The following is a 20,813-nucleotide window of genomic DNA, read 5'->3' on the forward strand; positions in this document are numbered from 1 at the left end:
CAGATCCATTCACTTATAAGCCCAGGTACATAAACGGAAACAAATTGCAAAATCAAAATTAGAATTGCAGTGAAAAATTTATATCGAATATTTGTTCTGTTTACTTCATCATTAGCCTCCGACATTTCTTGTTAACATGATAAAATGCTGCCATTTGATTTGGGAAGTTCAACTCTTTTGTAATCCATTTGTTAAGAACAAGGAAATGCCACCAGATTGGTTATTATTTCGTTAAAAAATTGCTAGTGGAATCACAGTTCCGAGAGAGCCTTCTTCTCTTTTAGATTCTCTTTATTCTCGCATGTAAGTTGTTTTGAATCGGACATATTGACGTTATTGCGTCACAGTGTGACTAATGAGAAAGACAGGCTATGGCACAACATCACATTCCTGGAAATGGCACCAGATTGGTTATTATTTCGTTAAAAAATTGCTAGTGGAATCACAGTTCCGAGAGAGCCTTCTTCTCTTTTAGATTCTCTTTATTCTCGCGTGTAAGTTGTTTTGAATCGGACATATTGACGTTATTGCGTCACAGTGTGACTAATGAGAAAGACAGGCTATGGCACAACATCACATTCCTGGAAATGCCACCAGATTGGTTATTATTTCGTTAAAAAATTGCTAGTGGAATCACAGTTCCGAGAGAGCCTTCTTCTCTTTTAGATTCTCTTTATTCTCGCATGTAAGTTGTTTTGAATCGGACATATTGACGTTATTGCGTCACAGTGTGACTAATGAGAAAGACAGGCTATGGCACAACATCACATTCCTAGTCATAATGTAGCCAGCATTGAACAAGTTTATATATAAATGCACGTTTAACATGAGTTTAATATAGAAATTTCTTTGTTTTTCAGAACTTTGAACATGTATTAGTATAATTATTGAATAAAAGTACTTTCCCAAGGGTAGCTTCAATTTGAAAATAAAAATCGTAAATAGTGATAACGCAACTGTTTATTTTTATTTTATTTGTTTAGTATGCTGTGTCTTTTGGCAACCCTTACTGAAGAGCAGCTACCCTTGTGGGATTTAGGTATATATCAGGCGATTGTTCCAGATGGCCATGACTAGACCATGATAACCACATGACTCTGACACGTGTCGTAGCCTGTCTGTCTCATTAGCTATGGCATCGCAACATATGTCACTTTCATTAGTTAAAATCCAAGCAGTGTTGATTTTACTATGTTTATTAACTTAACTAAATTATTTGAGCTATAGTGAATCTGAAAACAGATTCTGAAAGCAGTAAAATTCTACGTCTGTCCACAGCCTAGTAAATACAGTCACGAAGCTTGAGTTTATGAGGGTACTATAGAAACAATAGACTGTGCAGGTACTATTTCGCATTGTCTGTAATGAGGCGATAGCAGCGATCCTAGTGGTTAGCAACTATCTATGAATGCATATTTACTATGTATTGAGCTTCGTGACTATATGCTACACTGTGGTATGTCATAGCCAAAATGTCTGAATTCATCCCTGCCATTTAGGAGAGACAAGCACTTAAACACACTCATTGTGTAAAATTTCATACATGCATTGTTTAAGTCTGTAATAAATTATGGTATTGGTATGGTTAAAGGTGTTTGAGAATAAGGTGCTTAGGAAAATATTTGGGGCTAAGAGGGATGAAGTTACAGGAGAATGGAGAAAATTACACAATGCAGAACTGCACGTATTGTGTTCTCTACATGACATAATTAGGAACATTAAAGCAAGATGTTTGAGATGAGCAGGGCATGTAGCATGTGTGGGCGAATCCAGAAATGCATATAGAGTGTTAGTTGGGAGGCCAGAGAGAGAAAGACCTTTGGGGAAGCCAAGGCATAGATGGGAGGATAATATTAAAATGGATTTGAGGGAGGTGGGATATGACTTAATCTTGCTCAGGATAGGGACCGATGACAGACTTATGTGAGGGCGGCAATGAACCTCTGGGTTCCTTAAAAGCCATAAGTAAGTAAGGATTGGTAGTAGTGGTGGTGGCGGCATAGGGCCTTTATAGAAGCTCACTGGTTAATTCTCTTGTTAGTCATCGTCTTGATCTCATTTCTGCTTTTTCTCCGTTTCTTCTGCTTCAGTGCTATGTTATGCCACATTATTTTAGATCTACCCTTTCTTGTTCCTTGGGGGATTCCATTCCATAGTTTCCTTGATTATATTTCCATTTTCCCTTCTGAATATGTGGCCAATCCACTTCCATTTTCTATATTTTATCTTGCACATTTCTTAGTTGGTTCACTTCTATTGTAATAAATTATACTATATTGTATTTACAATACAACAACTTAGAAATTATTAAAGCACTTTATTTTCTGTACATTTGACGTTTAGAGTCTAGCTTAAATCGTTGCGGAGTTATTACATTTGAAGAGCGCACTTTTGTATTATCATGCTGTCATAACAGAAGTCTACATTGTACCTCGCAGGTAGACGTCATGTAAAAAATGTATTTTGATTACATTTTAAGACAAGAGGAAAATAACGCAAATAGCATAATTTTTTTATGTACTCATTACCATTTTCATGAACAGAAACAATAAAAGATTGACAATTTCTCCACAATTTGAAAATGGTAAATTTCAATGTAGTGGCTGGGTAGCTCAGTAGAGCAACTGACTACAAACTGAAAGATTCCAGGTTAAATTCCGAATGGGAGCGGGATTTTTCTCCTTCCCAAAACGACCCTAACGGCCCTGGTGGTTCACTCAGCTTTCTGTGAAATTGAATATAAGGTATTTTTCTGTTATAAAAATGCCGTCGGAGCGTGGTGACATCACGGTGACGGCGCAGTGTAGTACACACGATCGCGAAGCTCAATACAATATGCATCCAAAGACAGTTGAACTTTAGTTGCTAGCCGCTAGGTTCGCTACTATCGCATAGTTCCTAGTATTCTCAGTTGCTAACCGCTTGGAGGATTGTATCACGAGAAATCCAAAAAAAATCACCCCAAGCTTCGTGATGGTCTGATGCAGTTTGTCTAGTTTGTGATGACCGCAAAAGCAGAGCCTTCTTCGGGCACAAGTCATTCTAGTGCCGAACTCACGAAAGCACGGAGCATGTCTCCATGCCCACCATGTGCCTTCGTGGCGTCTTAAAGGAGATACCTTTTAAAATTTTGTTGCACATATCAAAATCAGAAATAGAAAGGGTTGGAATGGATAAATAACCAACATTTGAATGAATAACCTTGGAGTTATTTTCATACCACTCCGCATATAATCCCGACCTCCTTGGCTCAGTAAACAGTCTCCTTCACAGAGCACACCGTTTGTCACAAATTCATCTCGGTCTCTCTGACTCGCTTGTTGATAATCTGTGCTCGAATCTGTAATGAATTACAAAATAGCGATATTGTTTTCCAAATAGTTAATGTATAATTACTAAAGACAAACTCCTATAAATTTTATGTAGGGTTATGATGTACTCTATAATATCATGATAGATCTATTTGAAAAAATTGTTCAATTTCTTCTTTTCCTTGGATTGTTTTAACGGAACGCCATGGAAACGCACTCAAAGTGACGTCATACAACAAGCAAGCTGGATCAGAGCCGCCATTTATAGGATAGAATCAATTGCTAAATTGAGAAATTTTAATCGTGATAATACTGTACCATCTTGAAGTATTTGCTTAATTTAGTTTACTAACCCGGTTTCATACTTAGTGATCTGATGGCTGAAACAGATAAATTGAACATTGATAGTATTATAGCACGGTTATTAGAAGGTAAATACATGGTTGGATTTGTTAGTTTACATTGAATTTGAGGTGACAACTCGACTTCCTTCCCGTTATTCATGAAGGTTTCCTAATAAATGTATATGTTTTGATCTACTATTGTGTGACTGTTTTTACTTGTATTGATCATCTGTGGAAAGTGTATACTTTTGTATACTTCAAATTTACTCGCTTGAAACTTCATTTATTGGGTGGTTACAATTTTTTTAACTGAATGTTTTTTATATATGGACGTAAATTTTTAAAAATAAAATGTAGTATAATAAGTGAAGAAATGTGTTGTTTTTTGTGTAGTTCGTGGAGCAAGACCCGGAAAAAATGTCCAATTAACGGAAAGTGAAATCCGGGGTCTCTGCCTGAAATCTCGGGAAATATTTCTTTCCCAACCCATTCTTCTGGAATTGGAAGCACCGCTAAAGATATGTGGTATGTAAATAATGTTTTATTTTCAGTATTGTGAATCATTTTCTCACAAACGTATTAAGACGAAAGCTTGATAAACAGAAGCTGTAGTTAATAAATGTTTTCAGGTGATATTCATGGTCAGTATTATGACCTTCTCCGGCTATTTGAATATGGAGGATTTCCTCCTGAATCCAACTACTTGTTTCTTGGTGACTACGTGGATAGAGGAAAGCAGTCTCTTGAAACAATTTGTCTCCTGCTGGCTTACAAAATAAAATATCCAGAGAATTTCTTTTTGCTCAGGGGTAACCATGAATGCGCAAGCATTAATAGGATATACGGCTTCTACGATGAATGTAAGTTCTTATTTAATATACTTGTGCACGAGTTAATGTGAATATAAGCAACAAATTTATAGTAAAACCTCTTCAGGCCTGTTTTTGGGGTGGTTACCTCAAATAATTCGAGCTAAATAAGCAGTGTTGTCAGTGATGTAAACATTGGATCCAATTAATGATTCTAGAGTGAACAGAGTTTTATAACTGAGACAAATTATGCCATTTGCGCAACAGGCAAATGTTAGGAATTTAACTTCACTCATTTTAAGTGCAGACATTATTAGACTATTACAAGTTTATTGGGGATTACTGAAGAATACGATACAGCCATAAGTTATTATACTTCAGTGATGAAACAAGAATAGTGACGATGACTATATGCAAGGCATACCGATAGCCTCAACAAACCTAATTTAACCTGTCAATGATTATCTGTCTTACGAAAACTCTCAATCTACCATAAAGCGTAAAGTTTTGTATCGTATTCTCCGGTAGACCCGTTAATTGTTTACTGTGTACATAATGTTAATGAGTGCATGGGAATATTGACCTTATTTTAATTAAATACCTAAATTATTGTAAAGTGATACATGTACGAATCTTTATTTAATAGGCAAACGGCGGTATAACATAAAACTTTGGAAAACTTTTACGGATTGTTTTAATTGCCTTCCTGTGGCGGCAATTGTGGATGAGAAAATCTTCTGTTGTCATGGTGGCCTAAGTCCTGACCTACAGAGTATGGAACAGATTCGACGGATAATGAGGCCGACAGATGTGCCTGATCAAGGGCTTTTGTGTGACTTACTATGGTCAGATCCTGACAAGGTACGATCGATACTGCCATTTTACTAACGTGTTCACAGTGTTTTCATGAATGGTACAGTGTTTGATACAAACCCAAACCGACTAACTGCAATTTCCATCATGATTAATAAAAACATAAATTTGTCCATTATGATAGTATTAACCCAGATTTTCCTACCGTCCTTTTTTAAGGACAGTTGCAGTGCCTTCGGATATTATGTCATTGTTGGTGTTAGGGACATTTTATAAGTTGTGCGATAATGTTGGTAGTTGTTAGCTTTAGAAAATATACGTTCCTTGTTTCAGTTTATTTCAACATCATTTAACCGATTTTTGAGAGTAACTAATGTGCTACTGTATTTTTATCACAAAAAAATTTTTGGGCTTATCTGGGTTAAGTTAAAATCGCATTTTTCGGAAAGATAATTGGAGAGAGAGTTGCCATTTGTTTGAAAGTTGCATAGTTACAGTTTTTAGTTTCTAAAATTTGACTTATCCCACTGCAATTGTTTTATTACTGGTATATTTCCTGCAGTGTGAAGAAATTTTCTCAGGAAATCTTATTGAACACTAATCGATTATATAAGTAGGCTTGTATTATATTGATAGTTATTGAGCTTGGATAGACATCTGACAAGTCTTTCCATTAGTCCTTTTTATGACCGAAGTTAGAAAACTGTTTTATTATATAAATAGTGATCAATTTGAGAGAGAAAGTATTAATCTTTAAATAACTTAAATTCGTCGACCTAATGAACATAGCATTAGTACAGAGCCATGATTTTATGTGGACTCACTTTCAGCAGTGCTGTGGCTATATGCACTGACCTACTGACATTCCAGTCCCCGCACGGTTGACAAACTGACGCAATGCACACATTCTTATGCATCAAGATAAATCGGATGCATGGGCAAGGTTAATTCAGTTTCATCATTTTGCATATTAAAATTGTGAACATGCCTAACATTGCTTACATTTTCAAAGAGGCAGATTGGTTAGAGACAGATATTGTAGCATTGTAACATTTTCATTCACATTGTTGCAACTTTGCTTGCGAAATGTTGGCTAATTCTTTCCGTATATTTTCAATTCACCCAGTGTTCGCGGATTTCATTTATACACACACTTTTTCAAATTTAAAGTTCTCCACAAACAAAAATCGCATGGTGTTCAGTCTGTGGATGAAGTTGGCCACAAGCTTGCACTAATTTTACTTCTGCAGTCGCATGCAATGAAGTTCTAGCTGTATGAGTTGTAGCCCTGTCCTGCCGAAATTCACCATGCTGCATTCATTCTTCAGTTAGCTGAGGAAAAAACTCTTCCAAAATTATAGATGCAGTATGTACCAGGTAGTATTATTGTTTCCTGAAATAAAAGGTAATTCTGTAAGACGACCACTCCATGGTTTCCGAACTCCCCCCCCCCCCCTCCACAAACGATTATTATATGCTTTACTTTCGAAGGTAATAAAAAAGAATCGGAAAAAAAACAATTTCGACTGTAACCTAACATAACCTACCACAACCTAATTAACCTAACCAACCCTAGCACAAGCAAAACTAAGCTAACATAACATTACCAGGTTAGCTTAGGTTTGTTTAGTTTTGCTTGAGTTAGGTTAGTTTAGTTTAGATTATGTTAGGTTACGGTAAAAATTATGTGTTTCCAATATTTTTTGTGTTATCTTTCGAAAGATCGAGCATAAAATCGTCGTTTGTAAAAAAGAGAAGTTTGGAAATCGTGGAGTGGTCGTCCTCCAGAATTACCAAAAAAAAGGGCTAATTATTCCTAGTCTCAATATAGAGCTAATTATTCTTAACCTCACTCAGCAGCACACAGCACTTCAATCTTAGGATCATGTAGCATACTTTGAATTTTATGGTGACCCGTACCAAATATATTTTGACTTGTTACTGATAAACACTAATTACAGGTTTAAATTGTTGTCACATACAGAATCAAGAAACCAGGTGCAAAACTGTGTCCTTTAAGGCTTGCACTTCTGTCGTTTTATATATGGTGAAATTTCAGCAATCTTGTTGCGTTGTATGTTGACCCATGGGTGACTTTTGCATGCTGGGCTAGCTTGACTTTCGTGACGAACATTCTAATCGAGCACAGACATCATCGAGCTTTCCTTCTGTTAAACGTGCCATCTTCGTTTTTTTCTTATCCACAACCTTTCTGTAGTTTTGAATTTGTTGGCTGTGTTAACGAACTTCACTTCTGTTATACAGATCAGTCCCAGGAGAGCGTTCCTGAAATGCTGTAAGAGACTGAGCAATTTTTTATAAAACTAGGTGGACAAATTGGAAAGTAGAGCCGTAATTATTACTTAATATGGTGTTTGCAAACAATTGCTATCTCTTATATGAAATAAACATTATGGTAGAATACTGGAGACACAAGCATAATATGTCTGTGATTAAAACAACGGATCCAATTCCTGATTTTACAATGGAGAAATATTTGAGTATGAGACAGTATGTCTTGTGTACCAGTGCTTATTTACTTCATCAGTGTGTTGAGAGAATGAGATTGCAATAGGTTATAATGTATGGGTGTTACATGAAGGAAAGAAATAGTGCAGTAGAACCTCTATTATCCATGGTAATGAAGGGTGTGGAGTGAACGGTTAATCGGAAAAGTTGGATAATCCGTACCATTTCATAAATTAAGTGTATAATACAATTTCTTAATTTCCTCCGTGGTCTTGTCTTTTTAACATGCCAGATAGTGGATCAGAAGTTCTTAATTTAAGTCTGGTTTTTAATGACGGATTTTTAAAAGCCAAGGAAACTCCTTATAACGACTATCTGTGGAAAGAGAGGAATAGTACAGGTCTCATGTTGTAGATATACGTACTTATTACACTTTATATTTCTTTTAATTAAATCGTGCAAAATTGTAATTCCTATTCTGATGCAAGTTGAACCACAATTTCTCTTTTCCCAAACCACTCAATTACTTGCACTATTTTTCGTAGCACAACTGCTTTTCTTTGACACCTATGGAAGGCATTTTATATAGGATTTAGGCCCCTCAAAGAGTAGACCATACTGTATAAGAGTAAAAGTTTGTAAAAAAAAACACTGTAGAAAAAATTCATACCTACTAATATAATGTACAGTTACTTCATATTTTTTCTGCAGCAAAAAAAAAAAGGGCGAGAGAGAAAGACAGTCGGATAATCCACCAATCGGTTAATAGGGTGACGGAAAATCGGGATTCTACTGTATTATGATGCAAAATTGATACACTGTATCTTTTCAACTTCAAAGGGTCTTGGATTTGATTTAGTCAACTGAGACATAGATTAATTAGCCTTTAGTTCTGTATCCACTTAGCTTGTAATTTGATGAGTTTTTACAACTTTGACACAGATAAGGTATAAAAATTTGTTGTTCGTTGAATTTTAAGAGAGGAGACTGGTGAAATTTTGGTCATTTTCAGTCAAAAATTGCATTTTCGTTTTCTTGTGAAAAATGAATCAGCATTCTCTTACTTATTTATATGTTGAGCAAGTTTCAATATTCTGCGGTGCTCGAAAGCATAAAAATTACGAAATATCTAAATGGCTGCACCTTGAATTTTAATTCCCTGCAAATTTTACAAGCTGTTTCCTCACACTTCTTTTTTTTTTTCAGCACATTTCGTCAGGTTCGATGTATAAAGGCTCTTACAATTGAATCAGTCGGAGCTGAAAGGAACTAAGTCACTTTTCACAACTTTTCAGGAGAAGCAAAAAACATTCCACTATATTAATATTTTTATGTTATAGAAGATCAAAGAACGTTTAAAAGTCTGACTTAGTTCCTTCTTCCACCGTTTGATGTGCGTGACATCCATTGTTCAAATGGTTGCATAACCCATAAACTGCATATTTTGACTTCTTTCCTTTTAGCTCCAACCGATTAAATTTATTTTGATGCTGGGCACATGACATTTTTACTGAAACTTCTGTACACCGTGGTTAACAAAATACCGCATGAGTTTTATGAGTAAATGAATGCTTTTTGAAATAAAAAATGGAATATTTATAGTGTCAATGGAAAATGTTTATTTTTAGATGGTACTGTAGTTATAAAACTTTTTTCTACTTTTGTAGTAAAGATACAGGAAAACTAATGTGTGATGTTTTTTTTTTTTTTATAAATATGCCACTGGTCTTGCAAAAAAAAAAGAATCAGGCATTTTACTGAAAAATTGAGTGACACATTTCATTTTGAAATATGCAAATTGTTGTAAGTATTTTTGTTAACTTAAACTAATTGAATCAAAGAAATAAAACTTCACTGCATCATTATCTGTCACACCATGATTATGTGTACAAAAAATCAAGGATGTAGCTCGAAAAATGTAGAAAATAGAAATTTCACCCATCACCTCTCTTAAGAGACAATATGAATGTTGTAGGTCATAGTCTAATCTGTCAACAAGTCTTCACATTAAAAAAGTCGGAAAACTTTTATTTCAAAATAATTGTTTTAGAATAGTAATTTATTATTTTGTCATTAAATAATTGCATTTCTTTAACCACAATATGTAATACTTTCTTTTTTTGTAACAGGATACAATGGGTTGGGGTGAAAATGATAGAGGTGTCTCTTTCACATTTGGAGCAGAAGTTGTTGCCAAGTTTTTGCATAAACATGACTTCGATTTAATCTGCAGAGCGCATCAGGTATGAAGAATTTAGCTAAGTATTTCATAGTTTCCTTACTGTAGTGGATCCTCAGTTTAGATTACATGTAAAAGAAGGGGGGGGGGTTTAAAGGAATATAATTAATTTTTATCCTTTTATTAACATACTATGCAAATTTCTATTTTGAAGACAAGCTTAATATTAATTTTGTGTTAAAAGCTTGAAAATTTGGTGTGTAAGAATTTTTAGTTTTCTTCTTTTTTTTTTCCATCTATGGCATAGATTCCGTGAGATGATGATTCAGGGTATTCAATAACTCTTTAAGATTACAAAACTAAGTAATATACGTTAGCTTCTCAATATTAATGTATCATGAACTTAAGAAAACAGAAAGCATGTCTGTGAGGTACTGTTACTAGCCTGCCAAATTGTGTTATTTCACATCTTGTAACAAAATTGAACCTTGAACTAATAAATATGGTTGCATGCTCTGGAAAACTATGCCAGTAATTAGCTACCAAGAAGACCTTTGAGCCTCATTTTGGGTATTATTTATCGAGGCCAACATTAGTAACAAAATAAATAACACATCATCTCCATAGGGTTCAACGTATCAGGGTCTAAGGCAGTGGTTTTCAAACTTTTCGAATTTAAAGCTCTCTTGACTTTTACAAAAGTTCTCGTATCTCTTTATCAAAGAAAGTTTCATTATTAATAGTTAACTCACTATATGTTAAAAATGGCATTTTACAAAACAAAGGCAGCAGACCGTGTGTAACAAACCCTGCAGACAAAACAAATTAATTTTTATCTTGTGTAATACACTAATTTTTAGTCAATTCTTTTCATTGCACTGTTAAAAGTAGGCCTACTCTTAGAAATGGTTGTCTTAAAAAAATGAAGTATTTATTTATTATGTGAGATATAGTTTATCTTGGTTGGCTCAAAAGATTTAAAAGTAAATGTTTTTATGTGTAAATTTATAAAGACTTAGAGATTGAAGAATAAATAAACTATAATTGTAAAAAATTATGTTGTTGTTGTTTTCTAATGCCAGGCGTTTGACAATAAAGTCATTTGACCTCTTGCACTCCAATATTTTTCAAAGATATCATGGCCAGCCACTGAAGCACAGATTTTGAGGTGTTCCGAATTCATTTCTTGGTTTGAATTTGTAAAAAATTATAAATTACAGACTGTCAATAGTGTGCACCTGATTGTGGCATGATCAGGTATAGTTTATGTTAAAGGGGTTAGATACAGCTTACAGCAGTAAAATTTTGCAAATATTCAACGTTTTTTCTCCATTACTGTATCTTGTACAATAATGAAAATTGGTATGTGTAAAACACTGTTCTTCTGCTATATGAAAAAAATATTTTTACGATTAAAAAAAAAATTATTTATATATATATATTTTTTAAAAAATTCAAAACGGTGGCAGTTCACTGTGCAGTGATGAAGCGTTTCCCTCATAACTCATAACCTTGTTAACTTTTTTATGTTCTCTCCTTTTTATTTTATTGCTTAAACTCATGTTTACAATATCGTGCTTTTTCAACTACATTCCTTAAGAAATAATATTGTTTTTTATTTTGTGTTAGAAGAAAATACTGATATTTGACCATTTTTAAAGTGAATTTATGTTTTATGAGACAATCTGTCAAAGGTAGAGAAGCAATCTTTCATCATATTGTAGATATGAAATGCATAAATACACACAAAAAATGTCATCACAGAATGTTGGATAGTTTTTTAGTTATGTGGGTAACACTTCATCACTGCACAGTGAACTGAATTTTGAAAAAAAAAAACGTAAATAATTTTTTTAAATCCTAAATATATTTTTTTCATATAGCAGAAGGTCAGTGTTTTACACAGACTGATTTTCATTATTGTATAAAATACAGTAATGAAGGAAAAAAATGTTGAATATTTCCAAAAATTTACTGCTGTAAGCTTGTACCTAATCCCTTAAAACTTGATTTATGTGGATGTTGGATATAATTTCTTCTTTTTTGTCTTTCAGGTTGTGGAGGATGGTTACGAATTCTTTGCCAAGCGTCAGTTAGTAACACTCTTTTCAGCGCCCAACTATTGTGGCGAGTTTGACAATGCAGGTGCCATGATGTCTGTGGATGAAACACTTATGTGCTCCTTCCAGATACTTAAGGTATTTGGCAGTTTTGTAACTGAAACACTCTTTTGTTCTTTACTTTATATTTACACAATTGACATAATACTGTAGAAGGTAAATATCATCCACTAGCTTAATTGTGACAGTCTTCAAATGTCTGAGTTAATTTATTTATTTATTTCCACAAGTTAAATATTTAGGCATTATTATTGACCAACATTTAAAATGGGACAAGCATATCTCCTTTCTGTGTAACAGATTGCGTAAAACAATCCACAAATTTTCCATTCTACGCTCTTATTTACCTGTTTATGTTCTGCGTACTGTGTACTTAGCTCTGTTTCAATCAATAATTCAGTATGGTATTTCAGGTTGGGGAGGAATGGCAAAATCTACTCTCCGTCCTTTAAATCTGCTCCAAAAAAGAATTATCAAAATTTGTCTATATAAACCTTTTGATTACCCAACAAAATTAATTTTTCAGGAATTTGGCATATCAAATCTAGAACAAATTTATAAGCAAAAATTGCTGATTTACTTCCATAAAAACCACAATAAATTTAAATATGATCCTCATGAATACCAGACGAGACAAAACTACAGTTTCTTTCTAAATACTCCCAAATGCCACACAACTGCTGGATTAAAACACAGCAGAAATTTTGGACCCAAAATATATAATACATTAATTAGAGCTTACCCTGAGCTAAGTACACTTAACACACATAGATTTAAGAAACAAATCAGATTAATTATTTAATTGTTTAAGCTAATTGAGTTAAAATTATTACTCTAATATTCATGTACTTCTGTATTTTCTATTTGTATATAGACCCTGTTATTACGTGCTGTATGTATTTTACCATTTATTAATGTGATTGTGCTCAATGAACTCTCGTAATTTTGTGATATATTTTGTATAACTGATCTGAACTGCGCCCGAGCACGAGCTTCTGCTCTTTCGGGCAGCAATGCCTAATGTAGCTCAAGTGTATAGTATTAATAAATATTATTATTATTATTATTATTATTATTATTATTATTATTATTATTATTATTATTATTATTATTAAATTGAATTGTGGAGTATGAAATAGACTTGATAGCTTATTAATTAGCAAATAAAACATGCTCCATTTATCAAAACGAAATAGAGATGATTTGCTTATCCCTATTTGATAGGAAAATAAGAGAAATAAGGATGACATAATATACCGTATTGGCCCGGATCTAGTACAATTAGGGTTGCACCCAGAGAAAATCCCCTGCATCCTGACATGGGTCTATGGGGATGGTAAAATGTCCCTACTTTTCTACTTTTAATGATTAATTTGATTATACAAATCTGGCTTTCAGGTAGTAGCTCCCTGTAAAGCAGGTTTGAATAATTTCAAGGAAAAATTGTTCCAGGGCCGGGTATTGATCCTGGGACCCTTCGCTTAGCATGCGAATGCTCTTCCAACTGAGCTACCTCAGGAACTATACACGACACCATTACAATTTTTCCTTTGTATCCACACGACACAAATGAGCAGACAAGACGCCAGAACTCAACTATGAGTGCACACAAATACTTGTGTGACTTAAATTGTGGCTTTCTGTTAACATACCTCCAGTAACGAATGTATTATACAAATCTGGCTTTCAGGTAGTAGCTCCCCTGTAAAGCAGGTTTGAATAATTTCAAGGAATAATTGTTCCAGGGCCGGGTATTGATCCTGGGACCCTTCGCTTAGCATGCGAACGCTCTTCCAACTGAGCTACCTCAGGAACTATACACGACACCATTACAATTTTTCCTTTGTATCCACACGACACAAATGAGCAGACAAGACGCCAGAACTCAACTATGAGTGCACACAAATACTTTTGTGACTTAAATTGTGGCTTTCTGTTAACATACCTCCAGTAACGAATGTATTTTACAAATCTGGCTTTCAGGTAGTAGCTCCCTGTAAAACAGGTTTGAATAATTTCAATTTGATTGTTATTTTTTTCTGAAATAAAATTATTATTTTAATTAATTAATTGGACCCACATTTTTTTTTCTATTGTTTAAGATATTAATCATATCTTACTAGGATGAAAGCTCTCACACATCACAATGCAAGCTTCTGGGAACATATGATAAAAATAAAGATGACATATGGCTTCTGTCTTGTTCTGACCCCAACAGACAAATTAAAAAAAAAAAAGATGTGTGCAGTTGCTGGTTCAGTAGATAATTACAGCATATAATAGCATTAGCAATGAGTCAATTATGAATGATTTATAAAGATGCTTTGTTTCTAATAACATTGATGGCAGTGAGAGTGACATTTTGTGAGAGGATTACCAGTTTGAAAAATTCAATTCAGAAGATAAAGTGATACGAGGAGGACATTTTGTGAGAGGATTACCAGTTTGAAAAATTCAATTCAGAAGATAAAGTGATACGAGGAGGAGAAAGATGATTATGATGATGACTGTGAATGATAACCATGTTGCTACAGTCGAAATAAAAACTTGAAGGTCAGTTTTTATGTGTTTTCATTCTACAACATTTTCAAAGTGTAGATCGTATTATATTGAGGTATTTTTATTTCCCCGTACTATAGAACACCTGAAGTCTTGAGGTCGTATTATATTCAAGGTCATAGTATATTTGGGGCTATGCATTATAGATCTCAATTTTGTTGATCGAGGATTGTAGCATTTTGTTAGAAGCAATATCCATGCAATTTCATAATGTTAGGAATCCTTCGATAACGTCTGAATTATCATCCAGAATGTAAATGAGAATTATGAGGCTCGAACAAATTTTCAATCCCAATGTACGAATTATTAATTAGAGACCAAGCCACATAGTAATTGTTGACAGTATTTGGGTGGTCTGTGGCCAGGGCGCCCGCAGGTTCCAATTTCAGTGGTAGCAAAATGGTTAGAAAATTAGAGGAAACGGATGGACGAGAAGAAAGAAAATTGAACGTAAAAAAATAGCCAGTTCTGAAATATAAATCACCCAACACTGCAACTTTTACAGTCGATCAATCCTAGTGAAATGGAGGAATACACGAGAGCAGAATAAGCAGACCTGATTTTCGAATACGGATGAGCCAATGGGAACAGTAGACAAGCTCACAGATTGTATTGGGTCAAGTACCCATGTAGGAGACATCCGGCCCATACCATTTTTCCACGACTGTTCCAAAAGTTAAGGGAAGGAGGACACGTGGTGCCAAATTACAATTCCATTTCCACACAACTATTTTTGCTTATAACTTTCGACTCAGTCATTTCCGGACCATGGTTTCTTGTCTCAAAATGATACATGTGCCCTTCGCCGTCATCCCTGAAAGTTTGTAACACCACCTCGGAAACACTCTGTATAATTTGATGTCAACTGCTGGAGTTATGGCAACACTATTATTTGAGATGGTTTCAGGTGGTGGATAAAATCGTTTTATGAATTGTGTTAGGAAGAGTAAAAGCCTTATTTTTTTTTTGTTAAGCTAGATATTCTCTTCACTTACACTAGATCATACCTGCACAAACAGCGCTCAACGAGCGCGTGCACTCTTTGGGAGCGGGAGAGCCGCATTTACCTCTCTCCGAAACGGAGAGGAAGATACGTCAGAATGACATAGACTTGCTATAGGTAGAGGAGAGAGAAACGACCACTCAGCTATCTAGTGGAGTGCAGTGTGTAGGCCTATTGTCAGTAACTGTTTCATGTTGCTTACCTACTGCTACAGTACAGTATGAAGGAATCTAAAAGACGGAACATAACATTTAACATTTAATGATTTACAGCTCCAACTTATTGATCTTCAATGTGACCTAAGGGCTAAAGATCGTTTGAATAATACTACTAGCCTGGTTGAGTTTTACAAGACTAAACATTAGCAATAATATCCACAACTACACAGGCTGGCTGTGAAAATGATTGATATGTTTGGCTCAACATTTATATTTGTGAGCAACTGTTTTCTATAGTCAAATTTAATAAAGGCAGACATCGAACATCTTTAACTGATGTTTCATTACGATCAGAAGGCTACTGTTCCTTTCAGCTGCCAACAGCATAAAACCTTGTTTTGACGTACTGATAAATAAAAATATAACAAAATGATATTGTACATTTAAATAGCTATAGAATTTCTATTATTTTTGTAAAATAAATATTTCTTTATTAATTAATAATAGTCCAAGATAGTTTTGCAAACACTGAACGGGAATTCATTTCATGAACACTAGTAATAGTACTTCCTTTTGTGTATATTTTGTACGAGATCACCCCTTCTTCCAGTTCATCCTTACACAGAGTGCAACTTATATCTGCATTCTGCTCATGAGCTGTGAGCCGGCTCGGAGAGTGCAAACCTTGTGCAGGCCTGCACTAGATAATGTATATTTCGCGTTAGTATATATTTCGCGTTAGTATATATTTCGCATCATATTAGAGCTTACATTTGACAAGATTTGTCCTTTATATTATTCCTTTAATAAAATATATATTAAAGAATGCCACTTCTAATGCCAGTGATGAGAGAAGTCTACTGACATAATCATGTGACGATATAACAACAGATGTCACCAAGTCTGAGGCACCTTTGGCACAAGTATTAACAAAAAATTCTTGCAGTTTCCTTATGGAATTGTAAGCTGCGCCAATGAGAAGAGTACATTGTTATTCTTAACTGTATTCCATTGATTAAGTTTGTTGAACTTACTGTTAATGTCATTTGTTCCATTTTCAGCCGGCAGATAAGCGCAAATTCACATACGGTGGCCTGAATGCTGGACGTCCAGTGACACCCCCTCGCGGTGCCACTAATAAGAACAAGAAGAAGTGAGCTATTGCATAGGTGTGGGCTCCGTTCGTTGGTTGCGTACCGTGCTCCACTCCTCCTCAAAACAGTCAAGACGACATGTTGTCGCAACAACAAGCAAACAACAGCACGGACCTCTGCTCAGTGGAGCAGACATAACAACATAACTTAACATTACTTCGCTAAAAGTATCAATCATCATAACTTTGAGAGGGAAAAAACTTTGTATTTTTTTTTATTCGTGTATAAATAATTGAGTGAAATATATCGGTGACAAGATGCCAAAATTTTTCTCTTGGACTGTGATGTTTTTGACGGGGCAATTTTTTTTTATTTTTTTCATTTCCTTTCTTTCAGTATGTGGCCATTTGATTCCTGAGCTTAGTACTTTCATTTTTGTTTTGATTTTATTATTATTTTTTTGTTGCAAGTGACTGCTACATAATTTGATGCCTGTTCACAGTCTGTGGAACAAATGAAGTAAATCTACAGATGTTGGTAATAATGTAGTGTGACATTGGTTTGTAGTTTATTGTGCAGAGGAAGTACCATATTTTCTCAGATAATATTTTCTCCATCTCTTCCATGCATAAGTGACGTAAATTTAAAGTTAAGGAGAGAGGGATTTTCAGTGATCCATTTGATGGTTCTATTTTCTTAATTTGTAATCCTTCTCTTTAAAATTGAGCGTTGTACTTTTATGCCATTCATTTTATATAAAAATGAGGAATGAAGTCGTTCAGAATGTGAATGATAAATGTGAGAAAATATGGTAACAATGTTTCAGTGGCCAGGCTGTGAAACAATGGCTGCCTCCTTACCCATGACCTGTCCTTCCCCACCTACATTTGAAGACGGCCCCTAAATTAGTCATTGTAATTTACTTAATACCAGCATTGCAGAGATGTATAGTAATTCTTGAATGGTAATGCATTAATCTATTTAATCTTTCGTCCATTGAAGTGTTGTACACGTGTTTGTAAATTATTACTGTTGTAGTATGTCCCTTATATATGTCCACACATTCATTCACATCTCCAATATAGATTGTAAGAAAGGCTGTTATGAAATGTAAAGCATTAATTAAGTACATCTTGCCAGATAAAACAGCTGTAAAAGTATGATTTGGGAAATGATTTTGACAGAGGGGAATGGAATTTTGTTACATCAGTCCTTCCATTAATTCCATCTCTACCCATGGGATATTTATGTTACTTTATACATAAGATTAGGATACATTTGAATTCTTGTAAATACTTCACCAGCTGACATCTCTAGGGTAGAGTAATAGGTTATTTTTCTCCTTTCATGTTTTAGTCTCTAATAAAATCTTTTAGAGAATATATACTTGTTAGTTTCTATACTTATATTTTTCTTTCACAACCTCTATCAAATATATTGATTCTTTGTGGTGAAATTTTATAAAACAATCCGGGATAGCATTTCTCAAACTGCATTAAAGAACCAAAATGATGAATATTGAATAATGGTATTGTGGTATTGGTCTTGGTATTGTGTCTTGAAATGAAGAGCCTGATGGTCCGTTATTCTCAACTGTACTTCTTATTGATGAGTATTGTCTTGGTGTGATGCACATTGGCATTGATTCTATAGTACACTGGCGTTCAAAGATATCTCACCTCCAATTTTCTGATCATGTAAGTGAACTTTCATACAAATGATTTAATAAATCGACAAACTTTGAAATAGTTCCGCTAGTTCTCAAAGGTGACCCTATTATTGGGATGGGTAAAATAATTGGGAAAATGTTGATGTAGATTGAGTATAAATTACTCTCATAATTGACAGTTTGTGGTTTTTCGCTAAATGTAGCGTCCCCCCCCCCCCCCCATAATCATTAGAGGAGGTTGAAATTTTGGATTTTATAATGTACTATTGGCGACACTGACTTATCTCCGCCATCTATTCATAGAAGTAATAACTAAAGAAGCAACACTTACACAAACAAATTATCGAACACTATAATGTTAGTGGGGTCAGATATCTTTGAATGACAGTGTACAAGAAAAATGGAAAGTGACACTTCGTTCTTGGTACAGCAGATACATAACCAAAATTTCAGTTGTCTTAAATTTTGAATTATTGTTAATGCATACTTAAGATGAATCTCAAAGTAGTGGATATACAACAATAAATGAATTTCTGGGCATTCTTTACAGAAGTCTCGTCGTTTATTTACTCTTAATGAAACTTTTTCATTTAAAATACTGTATAAATAGTTGAGTGGGGTGCAAGTGCCTTATAGTTCAATTGGCAGAGCATTGGCTTAATGATGATGGTGGATCCAGGTTCAGATTCTGATGTTGATGGAGTTCATTGTTTCAATAGTATGGTGTGGTGTACTATTGCGACAAGCATAAAAATAGATGGCATCAGTCTGAGGAGCCTTATTATGGCCTTGTGAGATGAAAGGGCACTCCTAGTGAGACTTCATTAGACCTTAAGCATACATGACTGAATCTACAGATGACACCACATAACTGAGTCATCATATCCACAAAGGAAGTAGCCATTAGGGCTTAACATTTCCTACAGTCTATACAAATCTGGATAGGTATTGACAGTTCTCTCTCTCACATGCGGGAAAGGGGCGATGTTGTGAAGTTGTGCAGTAGTGCGGTGTGACTGATTGCACTGCTGCCGTCTGTGTCTGAATCGAGCAGCTCACAAACTCGTAAATTTGTATCAGATTCTTTGCCTAGGGTCCAGGGGAAAAACCTGTTAAGTCCAAAATTATCAATTTTTTGTTTTGGATGCCATGTAATACCTCAGGCAGTAGAGATTTCTGTGGTTTAATTGTACAGAGTAGAGGTGGGATAAACTGTTCTTTTTACGAAACAGTTTCGACTGTAACTGTTTCATGAACGAAGCTGTTCCAAAATACGTTTCATAAGAATATGTTTACAACATCAGTGCCAAGTGTTCCATCTGTTTCAACCTCTCATCTGCTTCAGGAACATGATTCAAAGCCCTTGAATCGTCTTTAAATCAGCTGTTCGGTGTATTATGACAACGAAAGTCATTTTTCGTAGGTTACTGTTAAGGGTACAGTAAATAACTACAATTCAAAATGAATCGATTTAAGTAAAAATAGTAAAATATAGCCGATGATATTTTTCGCGGTATATTAATAATTAACACTATGTTAGGACATCATGAACATATTCTCCTAATGACTGCTAATAATTAATATCAGATTTATAAGGGAATTTGATTCGTACAATTAAATTGCGCGATCCTACATAGGCTACTGTTGCACGAAGGCCGTGTGGAACCATGGATAATATTATATCTACTTTCGATTGGAGGTGAATGATAGTGCTACACTTGCCCTTTGCAGGCAGCAAAGAAGAGGAAAACTGTTTAGAAATTGAACTGTTTATCTCTTGGAACTATGTGGAATGTTGGAGCAGTGTAACACTCTTTGGAACAGTTGGAACTACGAAACAGTTTCAAATAAACTGTTCCAGCTTTTTTTTACCTATCTCTAGTACAGAGTAAAAACTTGATTAAGCCAGAAATATTTGAAGAATGATACCTCAGAGACAATAGAATGTAATGGACCTTGAAACTTTTAACTTGCTCTCCTGTAAAAACAGTAAAATGTGACTTAGCAGGTTTTTCCCCTGGACCCTTCATAATAATATTATTATAAAAGTAATAAAAGAGTGAATATGAATATGTTACAGTATGCAAACGACATGTAGTATAAACCATAATAAAGATTTCATGCTATAAATTTATTATTTCAAATTATAAAGGAAAGATACAGTTTTTAACTCCATGGACTACCTTACATCAGCTAATGTCTCGTGGAAAAGTGTTGGGCTACATAAATTTGAGTGTCCTAATGTAGCAAACAATACAGAAAATAGGGGGTGTGTGGTTTATCTG

At 34.6% G+C, this 20,813-nt stretch overlaps 1 protein-coding gene across 1 annotated transcript; it reads left to right on the forward strand.

The window, feature by feature from the left end:
- Positions 1–3,331: 3,331 nt before the first annotated feature.
- Positions 3,332–18,243, forward strand: LOC138701240 (serine/threonine-protein phosphatase PP1-gamma catalytic subunit B). Its single transcript, XM_069827925.1, has 7 exons — positions 3,332–3,742; positions 4,049–4,180; positions 4,285–4,515; positions 5,111–5,325; positions 9,876–9,989; positions 11,980–12,123; positions 16,827–18,243. The coding sequence occupies exons 1-7, from the start codon at positions 3,688–3,690 to the stop codon at positions 16,920–16,922; spliced, it is 987 nt and encodes a 328-aa protein (XP_069684026.1). The 5' UTR covers positions 3,332–3,687; the 3' UTR covers positions 16,923–18,243.
- Positions 18,244–20,813: the final 2,570 nt, after the last annotated feature.

The sequence above is a fragment of the Periplaneta americana genome, chromosome 6, assembly GCF_040183065.1.
Source record: "Periplaneta americana isolate PAMFEO1 chromosome 6, P.americana_PAMFEO1_priV1, whole genome shotgun sequence".
Classification (NCBI taxonomy): domain Eukaryota; kingdom Metazoa; phylum Arthropoda; class Insecta; order Blattodea; family Blattidae; genus Periplaneta; species Periplaneta americana.

Coding starts and splice junctions, on each gene's coding strand:
- LOC138701240 (XM_069827925.1), top strand. CDS start 3,688: ATGGCTGAAACAGATAAATTGAACATTGATAGTATTATAGCACGGTTA. Junction 3,743..4,048: donor TATAGCACGGTTATTAGAAG/GTAAATACATGG, acceptor TTTTTTGTGTAG/TTCGTGGAGCAAGACCCGGA. Junction 12,124..16,826: donor GCTCCTTCCAGATACTTAAG/GTATTTGGCAGT, acceptor TTCCATTTTCAG/CCGGCAGATAAGCGCAAATT.